Genomic DNA, 24,966 nt, shown 5'->3' on the forward strand with positions numbered 1-24,966 from the left:
TTTCTGGGCCATCAAAGTATTGCTCAGGAGCTTTCTCTGACTGCAAAGCAGTGATTATGGCAGTACGCGGCCACGTGCGGTCTGCTGCTGGCTGTGGACGCCCGCTCGGTTCGGATGGTGCAGGGGAGGGGATGCTAAACGTTACAGGGCTCCTCTGTAGGGCAGTTGGGTAATAGTTTCCATCGGAGTGGGAGGATGGGAGATGTCTTGCTGCTTGGACAGACCCTAAATTAAGCTGTCAGGAGGAAACGCTGCTAAAAGGCCCCTCCTGTGCTCGAAACCAAAATAGCAGGAACGTTTAATCTGTGTGAATGGTGTGAGCTGGGAGCTCGGTTCACTGACTGCCATCTATCGCTGATGAGCCTTTGGGGCAAGGTTAAAAAGAGAGGTTTTCCTAAATGCCACCTCCACGTTGTAAACCTGCCTGCCGTGAAGGACAGGAGCTGGAGTCCTCTCCTGGAGCACGCTGTGTCCGTGCAGCCTCTGCTTGTTGTCTCCCTGGGTTGTTGGATGTTCTCCAGCAAGTTCCTCACCTCAGCCTTGATCCTTGCATTTCCTAGTGGCATCATGAAGCAGCTTGCTGAAAATTTTGAATATTGGTTTCTTCTCTGTGCGAACTGAAACTTTCAGAAGAAAAGGCTGAAATGCTCCTAGCATCAAACTCTCCGAGATACTGATCTCAAAGCCACCGTTTCAATCGGGGTAAGACGTGCATCTCAAACAGCGTTAGCGTGGAGCTCCATCTGAAAGAGCAAGTTGAGCCTAAATCCTGTTCTGAGACTTCTGTTTGTGTAAAAAAAAAAAATAATAATAATAATACAGCTGGTCTTGATAGCAATGACCCCTTCAGCTGGGGCCCTGCACGAAGTGCTGAATCTCCAAACCTTTCACCTCCGGGTTTGCAGTAAGCGGTAACTCCTCGGTGCCGTTATCTGACCCCCAGAACAGCAGCTGCTGCTTGGAGTCTGATCCGGCTTGAAGTTTGACCTTTGAAGGGAAGAAAGAAGAGGTTTTAACTGAATTAGCTCCCCTAGCATACTTGCATGTGGTTACACAGACACCAGCATCAGTGTAAAACCATTGTCTGTAAAGAATGCCGAGCATTGCCTTGCCCAGCTCGAGCCCGTAGGTATGTCAGCGGCCGTATGCTGCTGATGAAGAATTTCCCGTAGTCCAAGGAGTAGGAGCCTTTGTGTTGGAACAAGGGGGCTGTGTTCTGCCACCCCAGCATTAGGCAGTGACCCCGGAGAGCAGCGTAGTGGCTGCATGGGTCAGCCCTTCGTTAGCAGCACACAAACGACCTTTGTGTGTGTGGCTGCGCGGGCGCCGTTCTGCGGCCCCACCGCCTCTGGTCCCGACCTGGCTCCGTGGTCCCGTCCCATGTGTTGGGAACTGGCCACAAAACGATGAACTGCTTGAGCTGAGCTCCTCCTCATCCTTTTGTTTAGGTGAATTTGTTGTTGTTGGAGCTCTAAACCTTCCTTCCCAAACCTTCCTTCCTGTCCTTGTCCCGTATTGATGAATGGGGCGCTCCTGCCTCGCCTTGCTGGGCTCCTGAAGCAGAGGGCATCTTTCTCTTAGAGAGGTTCTCCACGCTGGTAGAGGTTCTCCGTGCCTGTTGTGCACCTGAGGAGCATTGTTGTGGTTGGCATCATCTTGCTTTGCTCTTCCAAGCATAGACAAAAACTCAAGGAAGCGGAGTTCCTGTAGTAGGAGTTGTAAGTATGCGGCTTCAGATGCTAATGGCCCGTTGGTCTCTGCCTTTCACAACCTGATTTTTTTTGCTGAAGTCTAAAATACAAGAATGGAGCTTTTCATTCCTCTGGTATGCCGGGAGCACTGCGTGTGCACAACTGGCCTGCGAGGAAGTTCAGAAATGTGCCTTGTGCCAGGCAGGAGCAGTGGGCTTCTCTTCTTTGTACGGCTTCAGATTTGCTTCAGCTTCTGTTGGGTCTTTGCTAAGAGCTTCGTAAGGATGAAATCTGAAAAAAATAATTAATTATGGGTGTATATAATTGTTTATGGGTGTATTTCTCATGTCAACCTGAACGCCTTTGCTGCAGAGCAGTTGAATTGGGTTAGGTACATCTTCTGTATAGTGTGAGGAGCTTAAATTGAAGCAGAGATATAAATTGGGGAGGAAAAGGAAGATGGTGAGTCTTTCTCCTTCGTGTTCTCCTTTGTGTTCTTTCTCCTTTGTGTTCCTGATTGTGTTATAGCTTTCTGCATGATGTGGATGTCTATTCTCCACTACATTGTTTTCTGCGTAAACATCGTTAAAACTTCACCTTCCAGCACAAATCCCAGGGCTAGATTGGGTTTGGCGGCATTAGCAAGGTTTGCTGAGGACAGAACCGCCCAGCTGGACCCTATCTACGGGATCAGAAGCATCCCTGAAGTATACATCAGAGATTATGTAAAATCCTAATCTCCATAGGGGAGGCTGGGTGGAGTCCAGCCCAAGAACTAAATTCGCTTGCGTCACTTCTCTTCCTGCTGCTGGGGATATGTAATTAACTCGCAGATCTGGGGCAGGGCACCAATCAATATAAGATTGTGTTTGTGCTGGCCAGGTATTTCTTTTTTTTTTTTTTTTTAAGGTTCTGATAAAACATCACGTGGTAGGTTTTACTGCCTGAGCATGACACGGTTCGGGTGATCTGGCTTGTTTGTTTGCCTCTGGAGTGTGGTGGGGGTTTGGAAACATCTGGGAATTGGTGCGCACTGAGGTGGCTGTGACTTCGTGTGTTAGGTATCATCAGCAAAACTGAGCACGCTTAAAAGGTCTCTTACTAAAACATGCTTGTTTCTTGTTCTTCTCCCCCAAATGGCTCTGTAGGTCGCAGAGGTGCTAAAATATGGCTGACTTGGATCACAATCTCAGTCTCGCGGACGCTCTGACCGAGCCACCGCCCGAGATCGAGGAAGAAGTGAAAAGGGACTTCATTGCCACTCTGGAAGCAGAGAAGTTTGACGATGTGGTCGGAGAAACAGTAAACAAAACAGACTATGTTCCTCTGCTGGATGATGACGATGCAAAAGCTGGAGGCAAAGCCCATGCAGACAGCAATCAGGTGGAACGTAAGTGTCTTGGTACAGAACAAAAATCTTCACCGCGTGGCATCGCAGAACGCTTTTGCTTATTGTGTTACTGCTAGGCCCACTGAAGCAGGACTTCGATGCGTTGCTGGTTTTAGTCCGAACAGTTTATTTTAAGAGCAAGGAACTGAGATCAAATTTATCTCTTCTTCTGCTCTGCCTTCTGTTCGGCTCTTCAGCAAGCAAAATAAGCAATCGCTCCTACTCGGCAGAAGATGCTCTTACTTAGAGGAATGCTTTGTGGGCTGCCTGGGGCTTCTCAGAGAAAGCACTGCCCGAAGTGTGTGAGTGCTGCACTGTAGCTACATTTACAGTCCTGTCCATCTCAAAAATGAGAATAGGGCAAGGTTTGGTAACTGCCACTCCAGATAACAGCAAGTCCAAGGCATAAAGATGGAAATGAAGGCATGTTTTGCCTTCTTTATGAAGGCATAAAGCTCTTGTTGCTGCTGTGGTCTGCAGGTTGGCATCTTCACGAGGCCCCTGCTGCTGGGAGCTTCAGCCTCGAGTGCTTAACAGCTACAGCTGCTTCTGCCCACTGATCCGAGGGGCTGCTTGTTTTGATTCCTTGCTGCCACGTACGTGCTGCTCCTGTATATACAGTGAAATGTGGTGGTGTATCTGCTGGTTCTCAACACTTACTGGCCCAGGTGCTATTTACTGGTGTTAGTAACCTTATCAGAAACTACTTAGGAAAAGGAGAGGTTTTAACAGATACTTCCCTGGCTGGATAAAAAGAACAGTGAGACGTAAGGGGTCCTCCACTGTTTATTTCTCAACAGTTTTTCCCCCTTCACCTGAAATTAGTCACCTTTGACGTGTAGTGCTTTGATTTCCATTTATTTTTCCCTTGATCTCTGCCATGTTAAAAAAAAAAGAAAAGAAAGAAAAAAAGATTGCTCCTAAAGAGGTAACCTGGTGATTTCTTTCAGAAGAAATTTTTTTTTGCCTTAATCTTCCTGCTCACTAATGCTGCTGAAGGTGGGATGTACAGAGAACTGTAATGATCACCCGTCAGAATAAATAAGACCTCCAGGAGTATGGAGTGGGGATTTACACAAAGGGAATTTCTGTTCTGTTTTAAGGCACTTATTTGCATTGTTTAGAAGTGAGTCAGGTGCCCCGTAGTACAGAAAAATATAATTCAGAATTTTCCTGTGCTAGCATAGTTCATTAAACGGTAACAAACAATTAGGAAGGAAGGAAGTGGGCAGAGATTGTAAAACTTGTAGCTTTGGTCTATTCAGATGCGTGTTATCGTACTCAATTATAGGAACTCTAATGACAGCTATTTTGTAGCTCAGCGTTGCAGAAACATGAAGACTTGTTAACATTTTTGCTTGGGGTTTAAGGATATTTTAAAACAATTCCTTATTCTTTAAGTTGCAGATTCTAGGCTATCTCAGCACCAGAATTTTCCAGTTGCTGTTAAAATCATTGTGTTACCAGCTTCAGGTTTTAGGTCCCCCCAGATGTGCATCCCTTGACCAGTACCATCGGGACTCGGCGTTTCAAATAATTTCAGACTCAAGGAGCAGGTGTAACGAGGCCTTTTGGGTTTGCTCAGTAATTAAAACTTGCTGAGCTGCCCTGGGAGCAGACTGCCAGGTCCTGGGCAGAACGGAGGCAAAGATTTGAGAGCAGGACTTGTTTCTCCTTGCTTGGCGGGGGGGGGGGCTGCAGTTCCTGCATCTGTGTTCCCGGTCTGGAGGTCGGTTTCTCCCTTTTTTGGGATAGCTGGAGAACAATTCTGGACATTATCTAAATCTCTGGCAAGATCAAAACAAGACCGTAACTAACAGAACTGGAGAGCTTGCTTGCTTGGAGCGGATGAGATAAGGTTTTTCAGCGTTGCCACCTCGTATGGGGCGGTCGGGGTTTGCCAGGCTCCGCAGTCCATAATGGTGTCAGTTTACTGCAGGTGAGTCTTAGCATCTGATCCTGTTACGTCTCAATTTGTCTCATCTGGTTTTCCCCGAAGCGCTAAGGATCCCTGTTTCTTCGGAGAGATTTCTGCCAGGTTTATAAATGCTTTTTATAAAAAAAAACACAAAACATAAAGTTCGATGTCCTGGTTCTTACTGCGGCTGTAAAACAGGTGAGCCCCAGGTGTGGGGTGAGGCTTTGCAGAGGGGAAGCCGCCCTCTGCTGCTGCTCCTGGGGCGTTGGGCACGAGGCTTCTGCCTCCGGGCTGCACAGCGCCCTGCTGTCCTCGGGGAGAGGAGCAGCGGTCGTGGATCGGGCTCTGCAGCCCCTGCCTGTTAGTTTATTTATGCTGAAAGGCACAAATGTGGTCCGACAGCACGGCCTCGGTACTGACGTTGCCTCTCCCCAGTCAGGAGAGGTTTCATCACGCGTCCTGGCGGGCTCCAGCTCTTCCATCGCTGCTCCAGGATTTTTTTTTCCACTCTTTTCTGAACTCAGGAGCCAGATCAGGCAAGTCCAGTGGTCAGATGGGCCCCAGCTTAGACCAGTAAACTCCAAGTGCAGAGAGGTAAAGAGGAAGAAAAGGTGATGAGCAGTTGTCAGCTAAATGTGTCCTAGGTGAAGCTTTAATGATAATTAATTTCTCAAGTATCCTTGGAAAGGGTTTTATTCCTTCTGGCACCTGGCTGGGCATCATAACTTGGTGAATTCTGGGGTAATCCTCTTAGGGCACCGTGGTCTTTACGTAACGCTGAAGGATTGCTATGGGTGCATGCGGGGTTTTGTGCTGTTTGCAGCAAGCTTCCCTCACCAGTTCAAGTCCCAGGTTTTGTCCCCAGGAATTCAGGGGATGCTGTGGAGCTTCCCACCAAAGTCCCGGAGCAGTTTCCAGATGGACACAAGGGCAGCTCTCCGTTGGGTTTACCTAAAGCAAGGGATTTGCATCTTTGGGTGGGAGTGAGTGCTAGCTGAGAGGCAAAAGCAACGCTGTAAGAGCTTTCACAGGGCAGCAGCACTCCTGTGGGATGAATTTCGGGTGAGGACCCACACCGTGTTTCTGCACGGCTGCGTCGTGTAGCTGGGGACGAAGCTGGGTCTGCGCCGTAGCTGCTCGTGGCCTCGAGCGCGTCGATGTGGATGTGCACGTCCTGTGCTCACCCAGCTCCCTAATTCGGGGGTGATTTTTAGAGGAAAGCAAATCCTGGGCAGGGTGCGAATGCTGGAGGAAGGCCTCTGGATTAGCCACGGGCGGTCAACGTTGGGGCTTCTCACCACGAGATGGCTCTGCTGGCGCTGCGCGGTGCTGCCGGCCGGACCCTGCTGAGCAGCAGGGCTGAGCCGAGCTGAGCTGAACCGAGCTGAGCATCCTCCTGGTGCAGGAACAAATCACATCCCCAGAGCCTGGAAGCTGAGGCCAAACCGCAGCGCTCCCCTCCTGTCGTTTCCCTTTCCGCAGGAGGAGTGAGCTCCTCTCGCAGGGGACTGCAGGCCTTGCTTTTGCAAGCGTGAATCATTGTACAAAATTGTACAAAAGCAAGCACCGAGCGTGGGCTGAGCTCTTTAATCTGCCCGTGCCCCCTTGCAGAGGGTTTCTGTTGGGCACTTTGTACCCAAAGTGTGCAGGCAGTCCCGAAAAGCCAGGCGCTGCCCCTCTGCATGCTCCTGAGCGAAGCTGCCCGCGCCCTGCGTTGGTCCCTTCCCACTGCTCGAGGAGCCGGGAGCCTTGGGCATCATCTTGATAAGCTGAAGTGTTCTTGACATGTTTTCAATGCTTTCTGAAATAAAGTGCTGGAATTGATCTGGCTGAGTTAGCTGACAAAGCAGGATGATTGGATTTTTTTTAGGGCAGTCGTTTTGCACAGACTGTAGGATCTCCGGGGTAATCGAGTTCAGCTAGCCAGCCCCGCTTGCCACCTGGGATTGAACACCATCGAAGGCAGCTAGTGGTCCTCCAGCTGGTGAGACTTTCCAGCTTCCTACTGCAGGAGGAGAGGAGAGGGGTGGAGAAGGGGCAGGACAGAGCAGGATTTGTGTTCCTGCCCTGCTGCCTGTGGATGCCTGACCCGCCGGCACAGCCCTGCGTCTGCCAACGCGCCCAGCAGCCCGAGCGTGCTTCCCAACGCCCTGGCGGCCCAGAAACACAGAACCTAGCGAGCCCTGGCTGCCTTTAAAGTCAAATTGTCTTTAATTCTGATGGTTAGAAGGGGAAGCTTGGAAATGTGATCCGAGTGCTTACATCCTACGGGAATGCCGTCAGGCAAGCTGAGCTGTGAGCCGCCTTACGACTGCGGGAGATGAGCTTGACGCCTGTTCTGAAGCTGTTTGGAGGCAGAATATTTAAATGTCTGAACTGAAACAGCCTAAGCTACTTATTTCAGAGTTTCCAGCTAGTTTTGACTGCCTGGTGCACGGTTTTATCAGCAGGTTTGTTCCCACCCAAGTCTTTTTTCCGAGCTCTCTGACAAGCTGCATCCAACCACGTCTGCACACCCAAAGGAGCAGCAAGCTGCTGAACCGTGGAGCCGAAGGGGCCGTGTCCACAGCCTGGCCGCTGTCTCTGGTGTCCTTCGGGCCTCCGAAATCCCCTGGGTGCTCCGACACGGCTGGTGGGAACGCGTGGAGCTGTGGTTACGCTGCCGTGCGCGCCGTGCCCAGCCACCCCCGGGGATTAGGGGTTGTATCGGCGCTGCCCGCTCGCTTCAGATTATGGGGTTTAGCAAATGCTGCCTGAAATTTGTTTATATAAAAACAATCCTTTGATCCACCGGCCAGATGCAAATACCATCTTGTGATTCTGATGAGGATTATGTAGTTACAACATCTTGACAGGGTTTTTGGTTTTAAGCAATTTAGAATATGGAGGGGAGGAGCCCCGGCCCGCAGGCTGCCCGGGTGCTCTCACACTTGCGCTCGGTTACCTAAAGTGAATCTGATTGCTCCAGAGGAGCTGACCTTCAGAGGCATAAAAATCCAAACCTTCCACTGCTGGGAGTTGTTTTCATGGCAGCGCGTGTTTGATTTGACCTGATTTGCTGGAAGCTCGTCTCCCAAGGAAGCCAAACGTTAAAGGAAAGCACTTCACCTGCTCATCGTCCTGCCAAGGCAGCGCGGAGGCACGTTGCACACGTGTGCTGGGCTCACCTTCAGGAGAGGGCCTCTCCAAACCAAAACACTCAGCTGGCCACATCAAAATGAGACTTTAAGCTCAACTTTAGGTTGCCAAAGGAGCAGATGAATTGAACACCATGTCTTGAGCAGCATTTGGGTGGCTTTCTGGTTTCATTTTACATTTGCAGAGCCCTCGGTAGGGGAGGGTGCATTGTCCTGGCTTTGATAACAGACAGCTGGCTTGGATCTCTTGCTACCTAGGAGATCAGTCAAAATGAAAGTTTTCTTCAGATGAAGTGTTTGAATAGCTGAAGTGCATCAACCTGCCATGAGCACCGCTGGGTGGAGGTTGTCCCCAGCTGCACACAAGCTGGTCACCCGTGCTACCAGCCCAGGCTACAAATGACCACTTTTACAACCTGAAGCTGGTATTAAAAGTATGCAAACAGTGAATATGCAGTATCCAGTCATGTTTGCAATCATCCAGAGTCCTGGTTTTAAGGCACCAGGAGCAGAGACCTCCCAGTGGCCGGTTGGCTGAGCGAGGCGTCACCTTCACATTGGGATGGCTCAAAGCAGTGTGGTGGTGCCCAGCCTAAACCAGAACTTGTGCTCACGTTTCCACTTGCAGATTAAGCTCCTGAAGTGTCCGTGGGTGGCAGAAACGGGGCTGCTGCTCATTTCCCCACCACAAAAAGCCTCTTAGGACGTGTACCATGACTTGAGCCTCCAAAGCCGTGGTTGTAACAGCACTGCCAGCTCCTTCATTAAACCAGTGTTACAGCACCCACACGAGTGGGGCTCGAGAAAGCTCACAGCTCCTGCACTTGGGCTGAGCACTGGCTTCTGCGTAATGCCTTGGAGATCCCCTGTAAGACCCCGCTGTTCCCCAGGACACCCGGCCTTCCACTTGGCGAAGCCGATGTGCGAGCCACCCCGTGCACCCGCTCTCTCCTTGCGTGATGTGATGAGCACCCCCAGGGACTGGCAGCAGGTTTCCCAGTTACTGGCTCAGCCTGCTCTGCTGTTACAGTAAGTACCAGACCTTGTGAAGACTGACAGCAGGAGGAGCTGGTGTGTTTAACTGCTAAGAAACAGGTCCAGGGATTCCTGTAGTATTTTCAGCTACTTGAAAAGGATGTAGGTGTATGTTTTTCTATAAGCTGTCTGGCAAGTTCATGTTGGATTTCTGTAAAACACCAGCATGAGCCGCTGAACTAACTGGAAAGACTTCCCTTTTGCTTCCCCACGAGTTGGATGAAGCCCTGAAGAGCTGTGCCCGACGTCCACCGGTAACGTAGCTTTGTTTTAAAATGGCTTGGGCTCAGGGAAGGGACGACAGCATCTCCGGCTGGCTTTTGGGGAGTGATTTGATTTGAATGGCTTTTAGGTTTCTGTAGCCATTACAGTGAGCAGAGCAAACGTCCTGAGGAGCTGGACTGCTCTTAAGGCTTGTGCCACTCATTAAGCTTAATTAACACTCTGTGGTGTCGTTTGTGGAGTGATTCCTCCCACTTTTCCAGTCCTGAAACAGCCTAAATTCACAGAGATTAAGATAAGTTTATTGAAGAAATCAGAGAACATCTTAAGATTTGGTGCTTCTTGCAAGAACGATGCCTTTCATTTATGTAAACGGCCTCGTGATGTTCACCTGTCCTGGGGGTGCAGAGACCCCGTGCTGCTGGCAGCCCGCTCTAGTACTAATGCTGGCCTAATCCAGCTGCTTCTGTAAGGACCACAGTCTGATCTCACTCGCTAAAAATAGAACAAATCCTCAAGCAGTTTGCCAAATTGGTCAGGGTGATTGACTCCCAGCAGCCCGGCGTAAAGGTTAGGGGAGAAGATAGAATTTCACCAGTGTGTTTCGATGAATAGGAAAAGCTGTTTGCTTACCAGAACAAGAAGTGTGCTTCTTAAAAACATCATGTTACTGTATGTTAATTAAATCCTGCCCAGTGAGCAGATGGCAAAGTCCAGGCTAGAGCCCAGCTCTTTGATTCTGAGGTGCCTCAACTCCCACCAGGTCTCGTGTTGCTGCCATGCCGTCCAAGCTCAGTGTGTGAATCCCAGTGCCTCTTGAGTTTTTTTCTGTGTTGGAACAAGATTTGGAACTGAGAATATCCTTGAATGTATTCAGCAAATCTCCCGGTGGTTGCTGTCTTACAAGCTTTTGTATTTGGTTGTCTTCCACCCCAACCTACCCCTCTGTAAGCCTCTCCCTGATGTTTCCTTTAGCGATGTGCTGTCAGAGCTGAGATGAAGGTCTTCAGTCCCCACCAAAAGGTGCTAGAGGGTGAGGCTGATGGCTCTGTAGCTCTTGGATCCTTTTTCTTGCTGTTTTTGAAGATGGGAGTGATGTTTGCTTTCTTCCAGCCTTCAGGAAACTCTTCCAGTCACCGTGAACCTCTCAAAGATACCCAGGAGTGGCCTCACAGTGATGTTGCCCAGCTCCCGCAGCACTCATGGGTGCAGCACATCAGGCCCCAGGATTTGTAAAGGGCACTTGAGTGACCAGAGGCACCGCTCACCTCTGTGTATGCTCCGTTTGGAGTAAAGTTGCTTCAGGAAGTCAGACATAAGCATCTTCAGAGTAAATCTTGTGCGGAAGATTACAAGTTTTTGACTGAAAGCAGCCTTTTCAATGAGTATTTCTATGCAGTGTAGCAAGAAGGACCCCTATCTTTAGAATAGGATTAAAAATCCCAGAACACCCCTTAAAGGAAATCTGGAGTCCCAGTGGTCCAGTGCTGGCCCTTAGGAAGGTTTTATTTGGGGTGATGGTACAAATAGCCAACTGTGCCTTGGGTGTCCATCATGGGACCAGGTGCTCTGTGCCAGCTCTTCTTTTGGGGTTTGAGGTGTGCAGGCTCAGCACAACGTGGGTGCCTTCATTTCAGAAACAAACCTGGGGAAAAATCCTTTGTGTTTGATAACACCAGTGCTGCCTTGTTTTTTGGATTACGATCCATTTCATCCAACACCAACGTTGCCTATCATTTGTTGCAGATACTTCGGCTTCTGGGCCAACGGTTCTAGAAAATGGTGACCATGGAATAGAAGATCACCGCCCAGGTAAGTGCTTGATGTCTGAGTGAATCACATCGCTGTCTGTATCTGTCCTTGGAACAGCTATAACCTCATTTTGACCAAATGCAGTCGTCTTTAACTAGTATTTCTCCACAGAGGGCTTTTTAAATTACCTATTTTGTTTCAAATTCTTCATAAATCTCCCATTTTCTTTTGGGTTTGAAATTGCTTATATGCATAAAGCACTCCGAAGGCACTGTGGGCGTTATCCATGGCCAGTGTTGGGAAGGTAACATCTAGGGCACGGATACCTTAATGGCTTTCCAGGGAATCTGTAACATTCATACCTGAGCTCTACCCTGACCCTTGTGACTTCTGCTCCCAGTGAGGCTGACGGTGAGGTTTCTTCTGAGTACGTCATCCCTTGATGCATTTTTTTCATAGCTGCCAGTGAAATTACGCTGCTCTGATCATTCTGCAGCTTCTCTTGTGCTTTTCCAGCTCCTTCCACCCTAAATAACTGCCCTTCTCTAAGTTGCTCACAATAATTGCTGTAGCAGTGTGCTGCCAAAGCCAAAACTGAGGTCTTTGGAACAGCACGAGGCCACCTCATTCTGCAAGAAACTGGTTATGAATTAAGTGGACCAATATTTCAGACCTGCAAGGAATCTGGAAAGTAACTGATCTTGCTATCAGCATAGCATATGCTGGAGTTAGCTGTCTTTAACAGTTATATTTAGTGACAAATGCCATTTCCCTCCGATGAGACGTTCTCGCTCTGACTCAGCTTTCCCATCAAATTCCAGCCGAACTCTTCGGTGTGAGCAGCGCTGAACTCCGAGTCTGTGTGTATGAGCCACTGGAAACTTGGTTATTTCTTGATGGGGAGGGTGTGGGCTTTGACAGGCCGGAGATAGAGCTGACTGTCATCCTGGCATCGGCAGGAGCTGTTCTCTTGGTGTCCCTTTCAATGATCTCCAGCTCAGCTTTAGCAGGCCAGGTCATCGCCAAGGCGTGCGATGTTCCCAGCACCCGCAGCCTTGCTGGTCCGTAGGTGCAGCCCCGAGACAGAAATAATCCAGATCATGGTGAACTTAACAGGAGTGGGAGAGGCAAGGATGAATGAAAAATGCCCTTTTTTCAATTCTCATTAGTGTGTTCTTGTTGAGGATGGGAATTTAAAATGCGATTTGTGTACTTTTCCATCGTAAATCTGGTCAAAAGAAAGAGGTGCATCTTTTGTAATTTAGTGTAGAACTGAAATTAAGGACACTTCTGAACCTCCCTAAGGATACTTCCTCTCTATTTGGTACATAATAAAATCAGACTTACAACACATCAGGTAGGACTGTTTAAATGCATTGGTATTTTTTTATTGAACTTCTGTATTTGTGTTTTAAAATGGCTGATAGTTTTTAACGCTAGCTTTCTGGAGGTTTAACTCTTCACGTGCGAGATGCTAACAATTTTGATCAAAGATTCTTTTATGTGTCTGCAGCCTTTTAATTTATTCATATGTTCCATCTTTGTGGGGTGGGGTTTAATTTTTTTTTCACGTTGAAGACTGTCTAAAAGTGACATCAAAGTGGTAGAAACAGCGTGTCAGAAGGGAAACAGTCACAGGCATCAAGTTAATGAGGTTTTTCGGAATAACACAAGATCTACACAATTACTTCATGGTTTCTTTCCCCTTACCCTCTTCCATATGGAATAATTAAAAAATCAGTGCTTATACATTTGAGAGTAAGTGATAAATGCTAATTTTAAGCAGATAATAGAGATTTTTTTCAGAGAGTTGAAGAGTTGACGCTCTGCAGAAATAGAGGGAAGTTGTTCCAGGGCAGGGGACAGACGTCAGTAGGGCCTGCTTCTGCGTTGGGGAGGTGGTGCTGCCTACATCCTTTTGTCCTTGGCCATAAGCCACCTTCAGTTTTTTGGCTGGCTTGCTTGTTTTCAAATGGATCTCCTTCCTGATTTGTCTTTTTGAAGCTGAAGTGATTCTCATGGATTGTGCAGAGGTAGGAAAGGAGTAGCAGAGAGAGGGGTAAGGATGATGCTCCCAAAACCCAGCTTTCTGCAGGAAAAAGCTGTCCTAAGAGCTACAGAGAGCTTTTAACAGCAGAGCTGTGTTTGGGTTGGATTCTGAAACGCCATAGGTAAAGGGGAAAGCTGTAGTCAGGCTCTTTGAAAATCCAAATACCCGCTTACCGCTCCGGCCTAGGTCTCCCAGGAAGCATCGCTACACTTTTTTTCACCTATCAAATAAAACAAGGTGTTGACTTGTTAATGTTTTATTGCATGCAACATAATCTACAGACATCTGGTGTATGTGCATGCAGAGGCTAGAATTGGGGCTGAAATCTTAGTGCTGCCTTGGCAGCCCGCGCTGCCTCCTGACCGGCTGCCCCGCGCAAAGTCCTGCTAATGTAGAAGGTGGCGTAAATCCAGAATGACTGTAACACGGGGGCAAAACCCAGGTTAACCTCCGAATTATTACAGCATGATGTATTCACACGGCAGCTGGAGGGATGCATGGAGCTCGCTGTTGCAGAATATAAAGCAGAGGTAGGGAAGCTGCCTTCACGTTGCCCGTGCGTGAGGGCCCCGAGCAGCCTTCGTGTCATGCTGCAGAGCTGGAGCCCGGCTTCTGGCAGGGCTGAGCCCGGTGGGGCACCAGTTTCTTTGGGTTGGGGGGGTGGCTTCTTTGTTTTGCTTTGCTGAGAATTGCAGAGCTGCAGACCAGGAGCTCGGGCTCGGGCCCTCAGCCTGCCCACAAAGCCTCTATCGGGTTTTTCTTCCTTATAAGGACAAATAGGAGAGCAGGACTTTGGGGCCAGGCCCGGGACGGCTGTGGGGAATAGCTGGTGGGCACTGGTGGGCACTGGTTTGGGGAGCAGCTGGTGGTTGCTGGCAGCACACAGGTAGTGGGGTTGGGATGGCTGTTAACCTTCACCATGCAAAACAAAACCTACAAAGTGCCTGGTCAAGCTACAGCAGGTCGAAAGCAAAACACACAGAAGTAACTTTTGAACAGTGCAATGTTTGCAACTCCTCACTGCAGGATATTTGCCCAGAGTTCAAAGGAATTGTATATATTTTTTTAAAAAAAGACAAATTTATCAAAGAAATCCATCAAGGACAATCAAATGGATTAACGTGATAGCTCTCGTTCTCATTGGAAGAGAAGTTACCTGGGGAAGTATCGCTCTCGGGTCCATACTTCCCCGAGATGGACTTTCTCTCCAAGCCAGCCTGCTTGTCTTTCCTCTGAGATCAGGTCACAAAAATAGTTTGTAACCGTTTTCAGTGCAAATTGTGCTCACAAGCAGCATCCTGCGCTGCTGCTCTCTTGGTAGCAATTTGTCACTAATCTTGATTTATCACAGCTAATTTCTGCATGTGGCACAGCGTCATGCCGTAGCATGGCCGGTGATGTATTTTCGGACACTTGTAAGAGCAAAATATCACGTGTCTCTAATCTGGCTTTTGGCAAATCTCCTGGCTGCACTAGATGAAATATTGCTTGTTGTGCAGTGTGCTACCTGAATGTTCATGTTTACTAATGACTTGCGCTTTTTTGCCCCTTTCCCCATCCCTTTTCCCTCTCCTACTTCTTTTCCTCTCTTCTATTTTCTCCTCCTAGAAGCCTAGACTGTCTCCTAACACTGGGGCTGCCACTGTTACAAGACCAATGTACTTTTCTACCTGCCATTACACTTCTAAAATCTTCAGCATTTTACAGAGCTCTTGCTTTACATCCTTGGACTTTACGTGTAGAAGAAACCAAAGGGTAGCTGTGCTGTCGGCCGATCAGCCCTTCTCCTCCTCCCTCTGCTCTGCAGTGCTTGTTGAAACCTTCCTTTCTTTGTGTAAGCACAAACGTGCATGATGGTTTTTAACTGCACTATGTCAGCACTCCCACTGTATCCAAATCACAACTACGGCTCCATTTTCAGTTCAACCACCTTTAAATTTAATTTAAATCCTTTTTTTTTTCATGGATGCTTAATGACAGAAGGTTTGGTGTTAAAGTTGTGCTTTCATGCGGATGGGTGCACCATGACTGCAGCTCCTCTCCCTTCTCCCCCCGCTCACCACAGCCTAGAATAACGCTACTTGCCTTTACCCCTGCTGCTTTGAAACCTTCTCACGTGAGGTTTTTATCTTTAACAACTCTGACATCGTCGAAATGAGTGTTTCCACTTCATAACATTCATTAGGAAGACTTGAAAAATAGATTAGGAATAACCTTGCTTACTGAGCTACAAGAGGTTCCTCTTTGGTTTGTGAGGGGTGGGTTGAAGGATTGCCATCAACTGGGAGAATAAAAGAGAATGACCAGCCCCAGCTTCTTGCCTCTGTAGGCTTGCTTTGTTATCGTACTGCCTCTCACAACCCTTGGAGGTAAGCCTTTCCTTAATTGTGTGCTTTTAGCTCCATTTTGGTATGACAGCGTACCTGGATGAAATTATACCTGCCATGGAAAAAAAATCTGTCAAAAAATCTGCCCCTTCCAACTCCTAGAGAAACAAAAGACCCATGAACAGGTTGCCAAATCTAGCCTGGAATAGTTAAAGCAGTTTCCAGCAACACCAAGAGGAGCGTGTCCATTTGAACCTGAGGCAGAACTGCAGGAGGTCAGCCAGCCCCTTGCAATTCCAAAAGCGTAGTTACTACTTAGTTACTACCATTAACAGATAAAGCTCAGGAAAAGGGAATAACTGAAAGACTACTAGGACACTAGTATTTTAAATTCTAGTATTTTAAATGAGGCAAGCTCAGGCTTTTTGGTAGACCAGTGAATGTTTTCTTTGAGGACAGCAGAGTTGTGCAGGTGAAATTCTCAGGTACTGAAGGCGAGTCAAGTACAGGATTTACTTGAATCAAAATCCAGAGGCAGAACACGATTCTCCAAATTGCCAAAAGCTCTTATACTGAGCATTTGGCCTAAAAAAAATAATTTTTCTCTCTGTGAAGAGAGTGGCCTGCACGTGAATGTTCCCAGTGCCCTGCTAGCACCTGACCGCGTTGTGGTGCTGGCCTGCTGATCATTCCCTGTGAGATTATTGCACTGGGAATGAGTGCTGCAGTTACACCACCTCAAGGTTCTCTCTGAAGCTGTCTCAGAGAGCAACCCAGCCAATCTCCATGACTTTTTGAGCCCTCACACGCTCCCCCCAGGGTGATAGTGCCCAGAATTGTGGCAGTGAGTGGCCCATAATCACCCTGCTAGCGATGGGCAGCAAGGCCTGAGGCTTCTGTTGTCTATGTCAGTGGGAACGTAACTTCTTTGCCCACCATCCCAAGCCTCCTTAGCAGCTGGTAGCCTTGTGGTGCCAGTTTGCTGGGCTGAGACAGCAGCACTGGGATGATACCTGTGTGCCTACAAGCCAGGCTCCTCTCCTGGCAGCCACCATGTTGGTGACGTGAGGCCTGCAGCTGCTGGGCCCAGCCCGTGACTGAGGTACAAAAATGGCCGCTGCCCATGGAGTAGGGCTGGAGAGGTGACTGGGATCCAAGCCACAGTGGCAAAAAGGGCCATGAGGGTGTCCCTTGCCTTTCTGGTGGTACTGGAGATGTGCTGTGTGGCAGCACGAGGCTGGCAGCCTCCACCTCTGGGGCCAGAGCCCCCCTGGTGCGATGAGGCAAGGAGGGGTGCTTGGCCCTTTCCTCTGGGCATGAAGTGCTTTCCTCCTCCTGGTTTTGTTTCCCATAAAGACAGACGTATTTTAAAGACCTCCTGTAACTGCCTTTTAGCATGGCTGACTCCGGAGCAAGGCAGCATTGCAGGCATTTTAGCTTTGGTGCCACAAATCGAGCTTTCTCACCTTTTGCCTTAAGTGGGTTTAGCCGCCGGTGCCCCAGAAACAGAAAGTAAATAATAAATCAGAGGAATTTTCAGACTGAGTAACAGCTTGCAGAGCCTCTTCCCCCGCAGTGCTTCACTGCAGCGGAGCACAGCGATGTTTTAAGGCCCTGCTTCGGGGGAGCTGCTGGCCAGCGGTGCCGGGAGGGCTCAGCACAGCAGGGTCGGGCTTGTGACCAGCCCTGAACCACCCCAGCATCGCCTCGAGCAGTGCAAGGGCTGCTAATGAGAGCAGGGCACCCAGGGTTCAGCCTCTGTCAGCTGCTCACGCTAGCACGAGTCACTCATTTCCATCGCACCACCACTTCCCCCTCATGTCTTTATCCTCCTTTAAATGTCATTAGGTTTGCGTTGAGTATAAAGCGCAGGCAGAGGAAGAGCTGGTGGGTTCTGTGTCTCTGTGCCCACCTTCCTTACCATGAGCCCTGTGATGTGACAGGGATGTTTTTTGGGGCAGAAGGGTGGTGGGGCTGTGTTGGGGCTGCATGCTGCGAGGGGAGGTGGGGGGGTCGGCGCGGCGTGTCGCGTCTCCGCTCACCCCCAGAAAATGTACACGCACCTCCCTGAAAACCTAGGGCAGAAAATTGATATGCTAGAGAGTGTCTTTATTTTTGTATCTTTTTTTTTCCGGAAAGCTGGGTAGCTACCAAATGTATTCCTCTGTTTAAATTTCACGTTATTTTGTCCAGTTTTGGGAGGCAATGCAGTGTTTTCAGAACATACTATACCTCCTCTGTGCTAATAAGCCTGTCTGCTGTCACTGCTGGTTTTTCTCAGATTCCGATGCCTTGTATGATGTGAAGCTGTGTATCGCTGTTGAATAAAACACCGTAATAAACACCTCAAACTAACCTCTCACGAGTGGTGCTGTGCTGAGAATCTTGTTGGGTTGTGCTGCACGTATAAATGAGCAAATAAATAACACCTAGTGCTCGGGGCTCTGCGGTGGATGCACATCTGGTGGCTTAAGGTACCTGATTTTGCGAGGATTCACACAAAAATGACGTGGCTGTGGGAATGGTAATCTACGTTTAACAACCTTTCGGAGTATTCCGATGACTACAGTGGGAGCATTTAACGGCCTCCCTAGCAGTCTTTGCTGCCTCATTAGTTTAACTAACCCCCCTCTCACTGATGACTAAGTTGCTTTTAGAGGAAGTTCTTATTAAAATTATATAGATATTCCTTGCCTTTAGCATCTTGAAAACAGGACACTTAAAAATGCGCTTTTCTTATTAAAGCTCTTTCTCCTCTTTCACCTGTCTGCTTATTTCATGTGTGGTAGGAGGTTTTATTTATAAAGGCTCTTCAGACTTCCCGGACTTCGGGGAGAGCTCTTCAGGCTTTTCAGAATGGGTCTGGATCCAGCCATATTTGCTGAAGGAGTTATTTTGTGTTGCTTCCGTCTAAAGAAAGCATGAAGCTGAATAATTCACAAGGCTCATTTAGTTCTTCAGACTGGCATGACTAAGAGTTTTTGTGTGCGTCTGCTTGATCTTTTGGGGGTGCTTATTTTTAGGACTGAGGAGGAGGAGGGTGAAGGTGGGCGTCTACGGAGCCGGTCGGCAGCCCCGGGGGGCACAGGCGGGGGCTGTTCCTGCTTTGTTCCGTGCTCTGGCTCCTGTCCATGCCGATCCTATTGCCCTTGCTTCTGAGGGTAAGTGTGGAAAAGGAAAATTTCTGCTCTGCAGTGCAGGGCTCCAGAGGAGCTGCTGCCTGCTCACCTGAGGAGCCCTTGCAGCTTTCTTCACCTGGCAGAGGAGTTCAGAGCAGCGCTTGGTGTAACCTCGGCTCATGAGCAGGCTCTGGGTGCTCCCCATGCAGTGGCAGAGGACTTGGAGACCAGCTTGGATGTGAATCTCACTCATGCGGCTCTCCTGTGTTGTCTGCGAGCCCGCTAGTTTAAGGTACCTGACTGATACCAACTCAAGAAGCTGTTTTCGGAGCTCTTTAAGCACACACAATGTTTGGTGGCAGCGTAGCTTTAAAATATTACAGCAATTTTCGACATCCCTCCTTCTGTTAAGGTGTTGGGTAGTTTGGTGAATTTCAGGTTACCGTTCAGTTCAGGATACCGTTTTCGTGTGCACCTTGAAAGAACCGCATGAATTTTTTATGATTTTTTCGATACCATGGGAATAGCTCCTTCGAAAACCCCTGACTTTGGAAGATGACGCAGGGAAAATGTATTCCTCCGTGTCGAGGAGGAGCCAGCTGCTCACACAACCTCTTCTTGCAGATGAAAGTTCAGAGTGAGGAAGCTTAAATGTGGCAGTGCACCTCGGAGGTTTTTGGGGTTTAGCTGTCTGTTTCATGAAGATATGTCCACTCATGACCACTGCCTTACTGCCACAATGCAGGACAGTCCTTGGTGAGTAAGGACCAGGGAACATTTTTGCCATAATCATCTGATCTTAATTTTTTCATCACCTGGATTTCATCATCTGAATGTTGCAAATCTTGCATTTTTACAGGGGCTTCCTACCAGAAATGCTCGACTTAAAAAGCAAAGCACTTATTTCTATTTTAAATTCAATCAACTTCAAGCTAGCAATAGTTTGAGAGATTTACTTCCAGCTGTAAGATCAGCTCTCCTCGTACTTCTGTAAGGGATATCTGCACATCAGATGGACGTGGGCATCTCTTTGGCAGTGAGCAGCCGTAGGTCACCTTGTTCACCGTACCTGTGTTGGCTGTTGGTGGATCATCTTGATTACAGAATAATTTCTGAATCCGAGGGCTCAGAAGTGCATCACGATGAACAGCTGTGTGGATACATAATCATGACAAAAACCCGGCTGCTTCTGAGGCCGCGTGAGGGTTTTCTTTTGCAGATTCTGGATGTGCAACGTGCTTGTCGGTCTGCTGTGCTGACGTTTTCTCTGACCATCCAAGCAGAGGAGGCTCACCTGTATCACACTACACACACATACAGGCTTTGAAATCCTTCGGAATGACACGTTTTGCATTTCCTTTCCTTCTGAAGCCTTAGGAAAGCCTAAAATTCAGGTCACCTGCAGGAGCCTCGGCCTCTTCAATGCCCTGCTGAACCAGGGCGCGCCGCGTCCCCTCTGCGGAGGGATGTGGTCAGCGCAGCTTCTCTCCTGCAGTTCACCTGAACAATTAAAATCTGAAATTTTGTTCATCTGAACATAAGAAAACGAGGCAAGGCTTGCCTGCTGTGAAAGCAGTCCCTTTGTGCTGCTCCGATGGCTGATGCCAGGGCTGGCTGGTAGCAGGCTCCTTGCCTCCTAGAGACAAATCCGAGAAGTTTATTTGGATTTATGCAAAATAAATTACAAGCCCTTCTGAACTGCAGCGTGGTGCCTGCTCTGACACCTGTGCCTGTGCTTCGTGCAGTGATCTGGTGGCATGGTAGGTGGTCTCCTGTCGGTTTTCTCAAAATATCGACACTTCTCCCTGTTCCAGGTGCAGCAAGAGAGATCTCACCAGTAACTTACCTGTTAAGTGCATGCCTGTGTATTAAGTAGAAGTAACTTCTCGTGCTCAGACTGCTTAAAATTAGTAACTGAGAATAATTAATTAATAATTAAGAAAGAGCAGAGCAAGCATGGGAATGTTTTATGGTGACAGAGAAAGTCCTTTATGTGTACTGTTTAAAAATATCTTTTTTTTTTTTCTGAAACTTCTTGGATTTGTTTCAAACGTGGTTCAGAGTCCTGGCACTGTGGTTCAGCTTGCTATTTTGGTCATTTCAATGAACACCTGGGAAAAGGAAATAATTACAGGAAGCTGGTCTTTGCTATACCTGTCATATCTTGGTGCCACTTCTACCCTGAGCACGGAGCAGAAGCACAGCTCCTCTTTTGTCTGTGCTTGCCACTGCTTTGTGGAGTCTCTGCGTCAGCATCCTTATTTCTTCTCTAATTAGCCTGTCCCTAAGCTTTGCGACTTCCCCAAATGCAATAGGAAGGGAATAAATGCTGGTAGTGGATGTGTGGAGCTGTGAAGTCCCCTCTGATCAGCGATGGTGCAGATTAAGGAAGGAGCACGGAGGGGCAGGGCTGTTACCTGCAGATAAAGCCGCAGCACCCACGGTGCCTGAGCTCAGGTAGGTGCTGTCACCGCCCTCATAGTAAAGAATTTCTGCCTCGCATCTAACCCAAACCCACCCTCTTTTACCTTAAAGCCGTCACCCCGTGTCCTATCCCTACACCCCCTGCCCAAGAGTCCCTCCCAGCCCTCCTGCACCCCCTGAAGGCTCCCCGCAGCCTTCTCCTCTCCAGGCTGAGCAACCCCAACCCCTCGGCCTCTCCTCACAGCAGAGCTGCTGCAGCCTCCGAGCATCCCCGTGGCCTCCCCTGGACTCCAGCAGCTCCACGTCCCGGTGCTGGGGGCCCCACAGCCAAGGGATGTAAATCCCTAAATTCTGGGATCTGCTCAAAGCAGGCAGGGCATGTCAGCAAGCTCGTGCCACGGAGCTTTTAGGGAGTGGGCTGTGCTCGTGCCGGCCAGGCTGGCCCCAGCAGTTTTGCTTTTGGCAGTAACAGCGTTATTGGAGGCTCAGGGAGCAGTGCTAATAACTCCAGTGACTCTCAGGGTGATCGTTCATTCATAACTGAGAGAGCAGGTGATGAGAACAAAGAGCAAAAGGACCAAAGCAGAGCAGAAAATCAACAAAACCTTTGGTTTCCAGTTTTAGTGAATGGTGGTGCTCAGATAGCAAGGGAGAAAAGGATTGTCCTGGCCTCGGCGTCTTGCAGGAAATCACCATTTAAAAAAAATAATCATTAGTTAATGTAGAAAAGTTTTTAATATTTTTTAAATGAAAACCAAGATCTTTTTCCAGATTTCCACTTTTTCAGACGCAAAGCGAGTAATTTTCCATAATAACGCTTCAAGATGTCCTTTTTGCATTTCTGTCCCCAAAAACCTTGGTATCCCGAGAAAACAGGCAACTAACCACCTGTAAGGCACAATGTAAGACTTAAGCAAGCTCAAATGGCTGCAGGGCATGGCTCTAAAATGCAGCGTGCCCAAGCTGCAGGGCTCTCCCCGCGAGGACCGGGTTAATTTTGGGGCCGCACCTGGCAATGAGCATCGGGCTGGCGCCTGCCGGCACTCACTGCCACTCCAGGGAAGGGGCTGTAAATAAGATAAATCTTCGGCTGGCTGCCTCGAGATGCTGATTAGATCCCCAAGTTGTCTCCGCTGACATAAATCAGTCAGCTTTTTACATATGTTAACCGACGGGCTCAAGAAGATTTTCTCCCTGTGCCGTAGTCTTGTTTGCTGCTCGTATCAAATCAGCTTAAGCCGTTGTGTAACGAGCTCTGTTATTTGCAGGAAAGTGGAGCATGTCAGCCCACGGGAACTTCTTTACGAAATGCTCCTCTTCCCCAGGAGCAAAGGGAACCTGCCCCGGTCACCCCCTGCGACCGAGGACCCCGGTGCCTGGCCGAGAGCGCTGCTGTGCTGGGCCGTGGCATCGCCGCGTGCCCGGCAGAGAGAAATCCCTGAGATGAGGAAGGGAAGAGGTGGGAGCGAGCGAGGTCGTGGGATTTGCAGAAAGCCAACGAGCTTCTGTACCGAGTGTCAGCCGGGGCCAAAGGGGCTGCTGGTGCAGGGGCAGGAGGTGCTGGGGTGCAAGCTCCAGGGAGGACGTGGAGCAGAAGGAGGGGCCCTCCTTGTTTAAAAACACCGTTGCCATGGCATTGTCTCCCTCAAATGGTATTTTCCTAGCAACCTGCTACTTCTGCTTTCCCCTTTTTGCCTTTCAACTTGGATTCAAAGGTGGACTCGGGCGTCTTGACTTAACTTGTTGAATAGAAAAGAGAAAAGCTTACAATGAAGTAATGCGTACATCAAGGAGGCTGTTAAAAGCTGTGCGGCGAGGCCTAATGAGATTTTTCAAATGGAAATACAAAACCCTTTAGAGTTTGTGGTGTTTAATATTCATTCTAGCGAGCCTCTGACAGCTGGATGGAGCAGTGGGGTTTGAATTTCCCAAGCCAGTAGCTGCTACTTAAACTGGTCAAGCCACGAGCTTGGGAAATTACATCTTAAATTCGTCTCTTTTTCGTTTCACCCAGCGTATTTTTGTATAGATAACCCAGTAAAAAAAGTGCAGCTGCAACGTCCAGTTATTTTAGAATGGTATTGTTCAAACAAGCCTTTGAGGCAGGTAGAAGAGACCCCGAGGTTTATTGCAGCAAAGAAGCAGGACCACTTGCCCATCCTGGTTTGGCACCCAAAGATGCGTCATGCTTCCATCCTATGCTTCTGTTACCCGATTTTCCTTTAATTAACTTGTCTCTCTGCATGTTAAAGATATGCTTTGTTTTCCTTTTTAATGCCTGGGACAACATCTCTTTTTTTTATTGCTTATCCTGATGGTTCATACTACAACTTTTGCAGCGACCCTCTGGATTACTGGGATTGATAACACCGCTCGTGCTTGCAAGGCTTGTCAAAGGAAAAGAAAAACCGTGCTGTGAAACACACATCAAAATAGAGCTTTTGGGAGTGTCTAAACATTTTATCCTCACCTTTTTGCTAGATCTGGCTTAATTATTTAGCTTCATAAGGTTTTCTCTGCAATACCAGATCAGCCCCGCAGCGCTGCGGCCGCACGTCCCCGGGGGGAAGCAGTGGCCCCGGGGGGTTTGTGCCAAGGGCAGGCTCCCTTGTTTAAAGCTCTCTTCTTTTCCACCTCTTTTTCTTTTTCTAAAACCTGCTGTCGTCTTGTTTGTACCACCTGGTGTAATGGGGTTTCCTCCTGCCTAGAAAAGCTTTGGGAAGCGCTACGTGCTGTGCTGTGGTGTGGGCCTGGGGGTGAGGAGGCTTCCCTCACGTGGGCTCCAGCTGCAGCTCGCTCCGAGGCCACAGCTCTGTAATCTTCTTCCATTTCAGCCCCATCACCGAAAATAGGGTCAGGCTGATTATATTGTGCATTTTCGCTTTTATAACCGCACCGCAGCTGTTGTTATTGCAGCGCTCTCCTTTCGGCGGTGTCAACTGGTGCCAGGGGTAACCTTGGGTTAATCTGAGCCTTGCTGGAAAAGGGAAATGTTCCCGTTGCAAAGCTCACCTGGGCCCTGAGGCTAAGCCACGGACCCTTCGCATTTGTCCCTGTCCCCCTTGGGATCCTTGCCTCTAAACTGGAGGGACACGGATGTGATGGGTGCAGCACTGCGTGGGTGAGGAATTGGCTGGGTGGTGGCACTCAGAGAGTTGTGCTCAGCGGCTCAATGTCCTGGTGGAGATCAGTGACCAGTGGTGGTCCTGGGGGTTGGTGTAGGGACCGGAGCTGTTGGACATCCGTCGGGGATACGGAAAGTGAAATTGAGGCACCCTCAGCAAGTTTGCGATGTTGGCTAAGTTATTGGTGACTAAATATCAAAAGAAAAGCCAGTTTTTAACTCTCCAGAGTTATAAAATTCTGAGACAAGGGGTGAGGGATGCTTGGGATCCTGCTCTTGGAGTCTGCAAAATGGAAAGTTTTATTTTATATTTTATTTTATTTTATTTTATTTTATTTTATTTTATTTTATTTTATTTTATTTTATTTTATTTTATTTTATTTTATTTTATTTTATTTTATTTTATTTTATTTTATTTTTATTTTTAAGAGTGCGTTGTTCCTTGTTCCATTTCTGTTCCATTTCTTTCCTTCATGCCCTCTGATAAAAGCTCACCTCGATGTGTCAGCACCGGTCCCGCGTCACTTGCAGCTGCTCCTTTCTGCCTGAACGAACCGTGTAGGATCACGATTCCTGGAGCGAGGAGGTGCTGTGATTTATGTTTGACCATAAATCTGGCAAAATAAGCTGCTCACTGGAAAAATGCTGGGTTGAAATTGAGATTCAACACCAGCAGCCAGATGCATCCTCAGCTCTGCAAGGAGAGCAGCTCCCCCCGCAGCGATGGCATGGCTGGGGGGCTGTGGATTTTTCTCCAGACTATTGATGCTGTAGGCA

General features: G+C 48.5%; 1 protein-coding gene across 13 annotated transcripts in view; it reads left to right on the top strand.

Annotated features, from left to right (window-relative positions):
• Positions 1 to 24,966, top strand: part of MAP4 (microtubule associated protein 4) — a 139,131-nt gene that overhangs the window by 43,302 nt on the left and 70,863 nt on the right. For all 13 annotated transcript variants that reach the window (XM_068673140.1, XM_068673130.1, XM_068673137.1 and 10 more), the window contains 2 exons: positions 2,840 to 3,081; positions 11,140 to 11,205. In XM_068673140.1, coding sequence (XP_068529241.1) covers positions 2,859 to 3,081; positions 11,140 to 11,205 — 289 coding nt within the window. In that variant the 5' untranslated portion in view covers positions 2,840 to 2,858. The remainder of the gene's footprint in view (positions 1 to 2,839; positions 3,082 to 11,139; positions 11,206 to 24,966) is intronic.

The sequence above is a fragment of the Anas acuta genome, chromosome 2 (genome assembly GCF_963932015.1).
Source record: "Anas acuta chromosome 2, bAnaAcu1.1, whole genome shotgun sequence".
In the NCBI taxonomy this organism is placed as follows: Eukaryota; Metazoa; Chordata; class Aves; order Anseriformes; family Anatidae; genus Anas; species Anas acuta.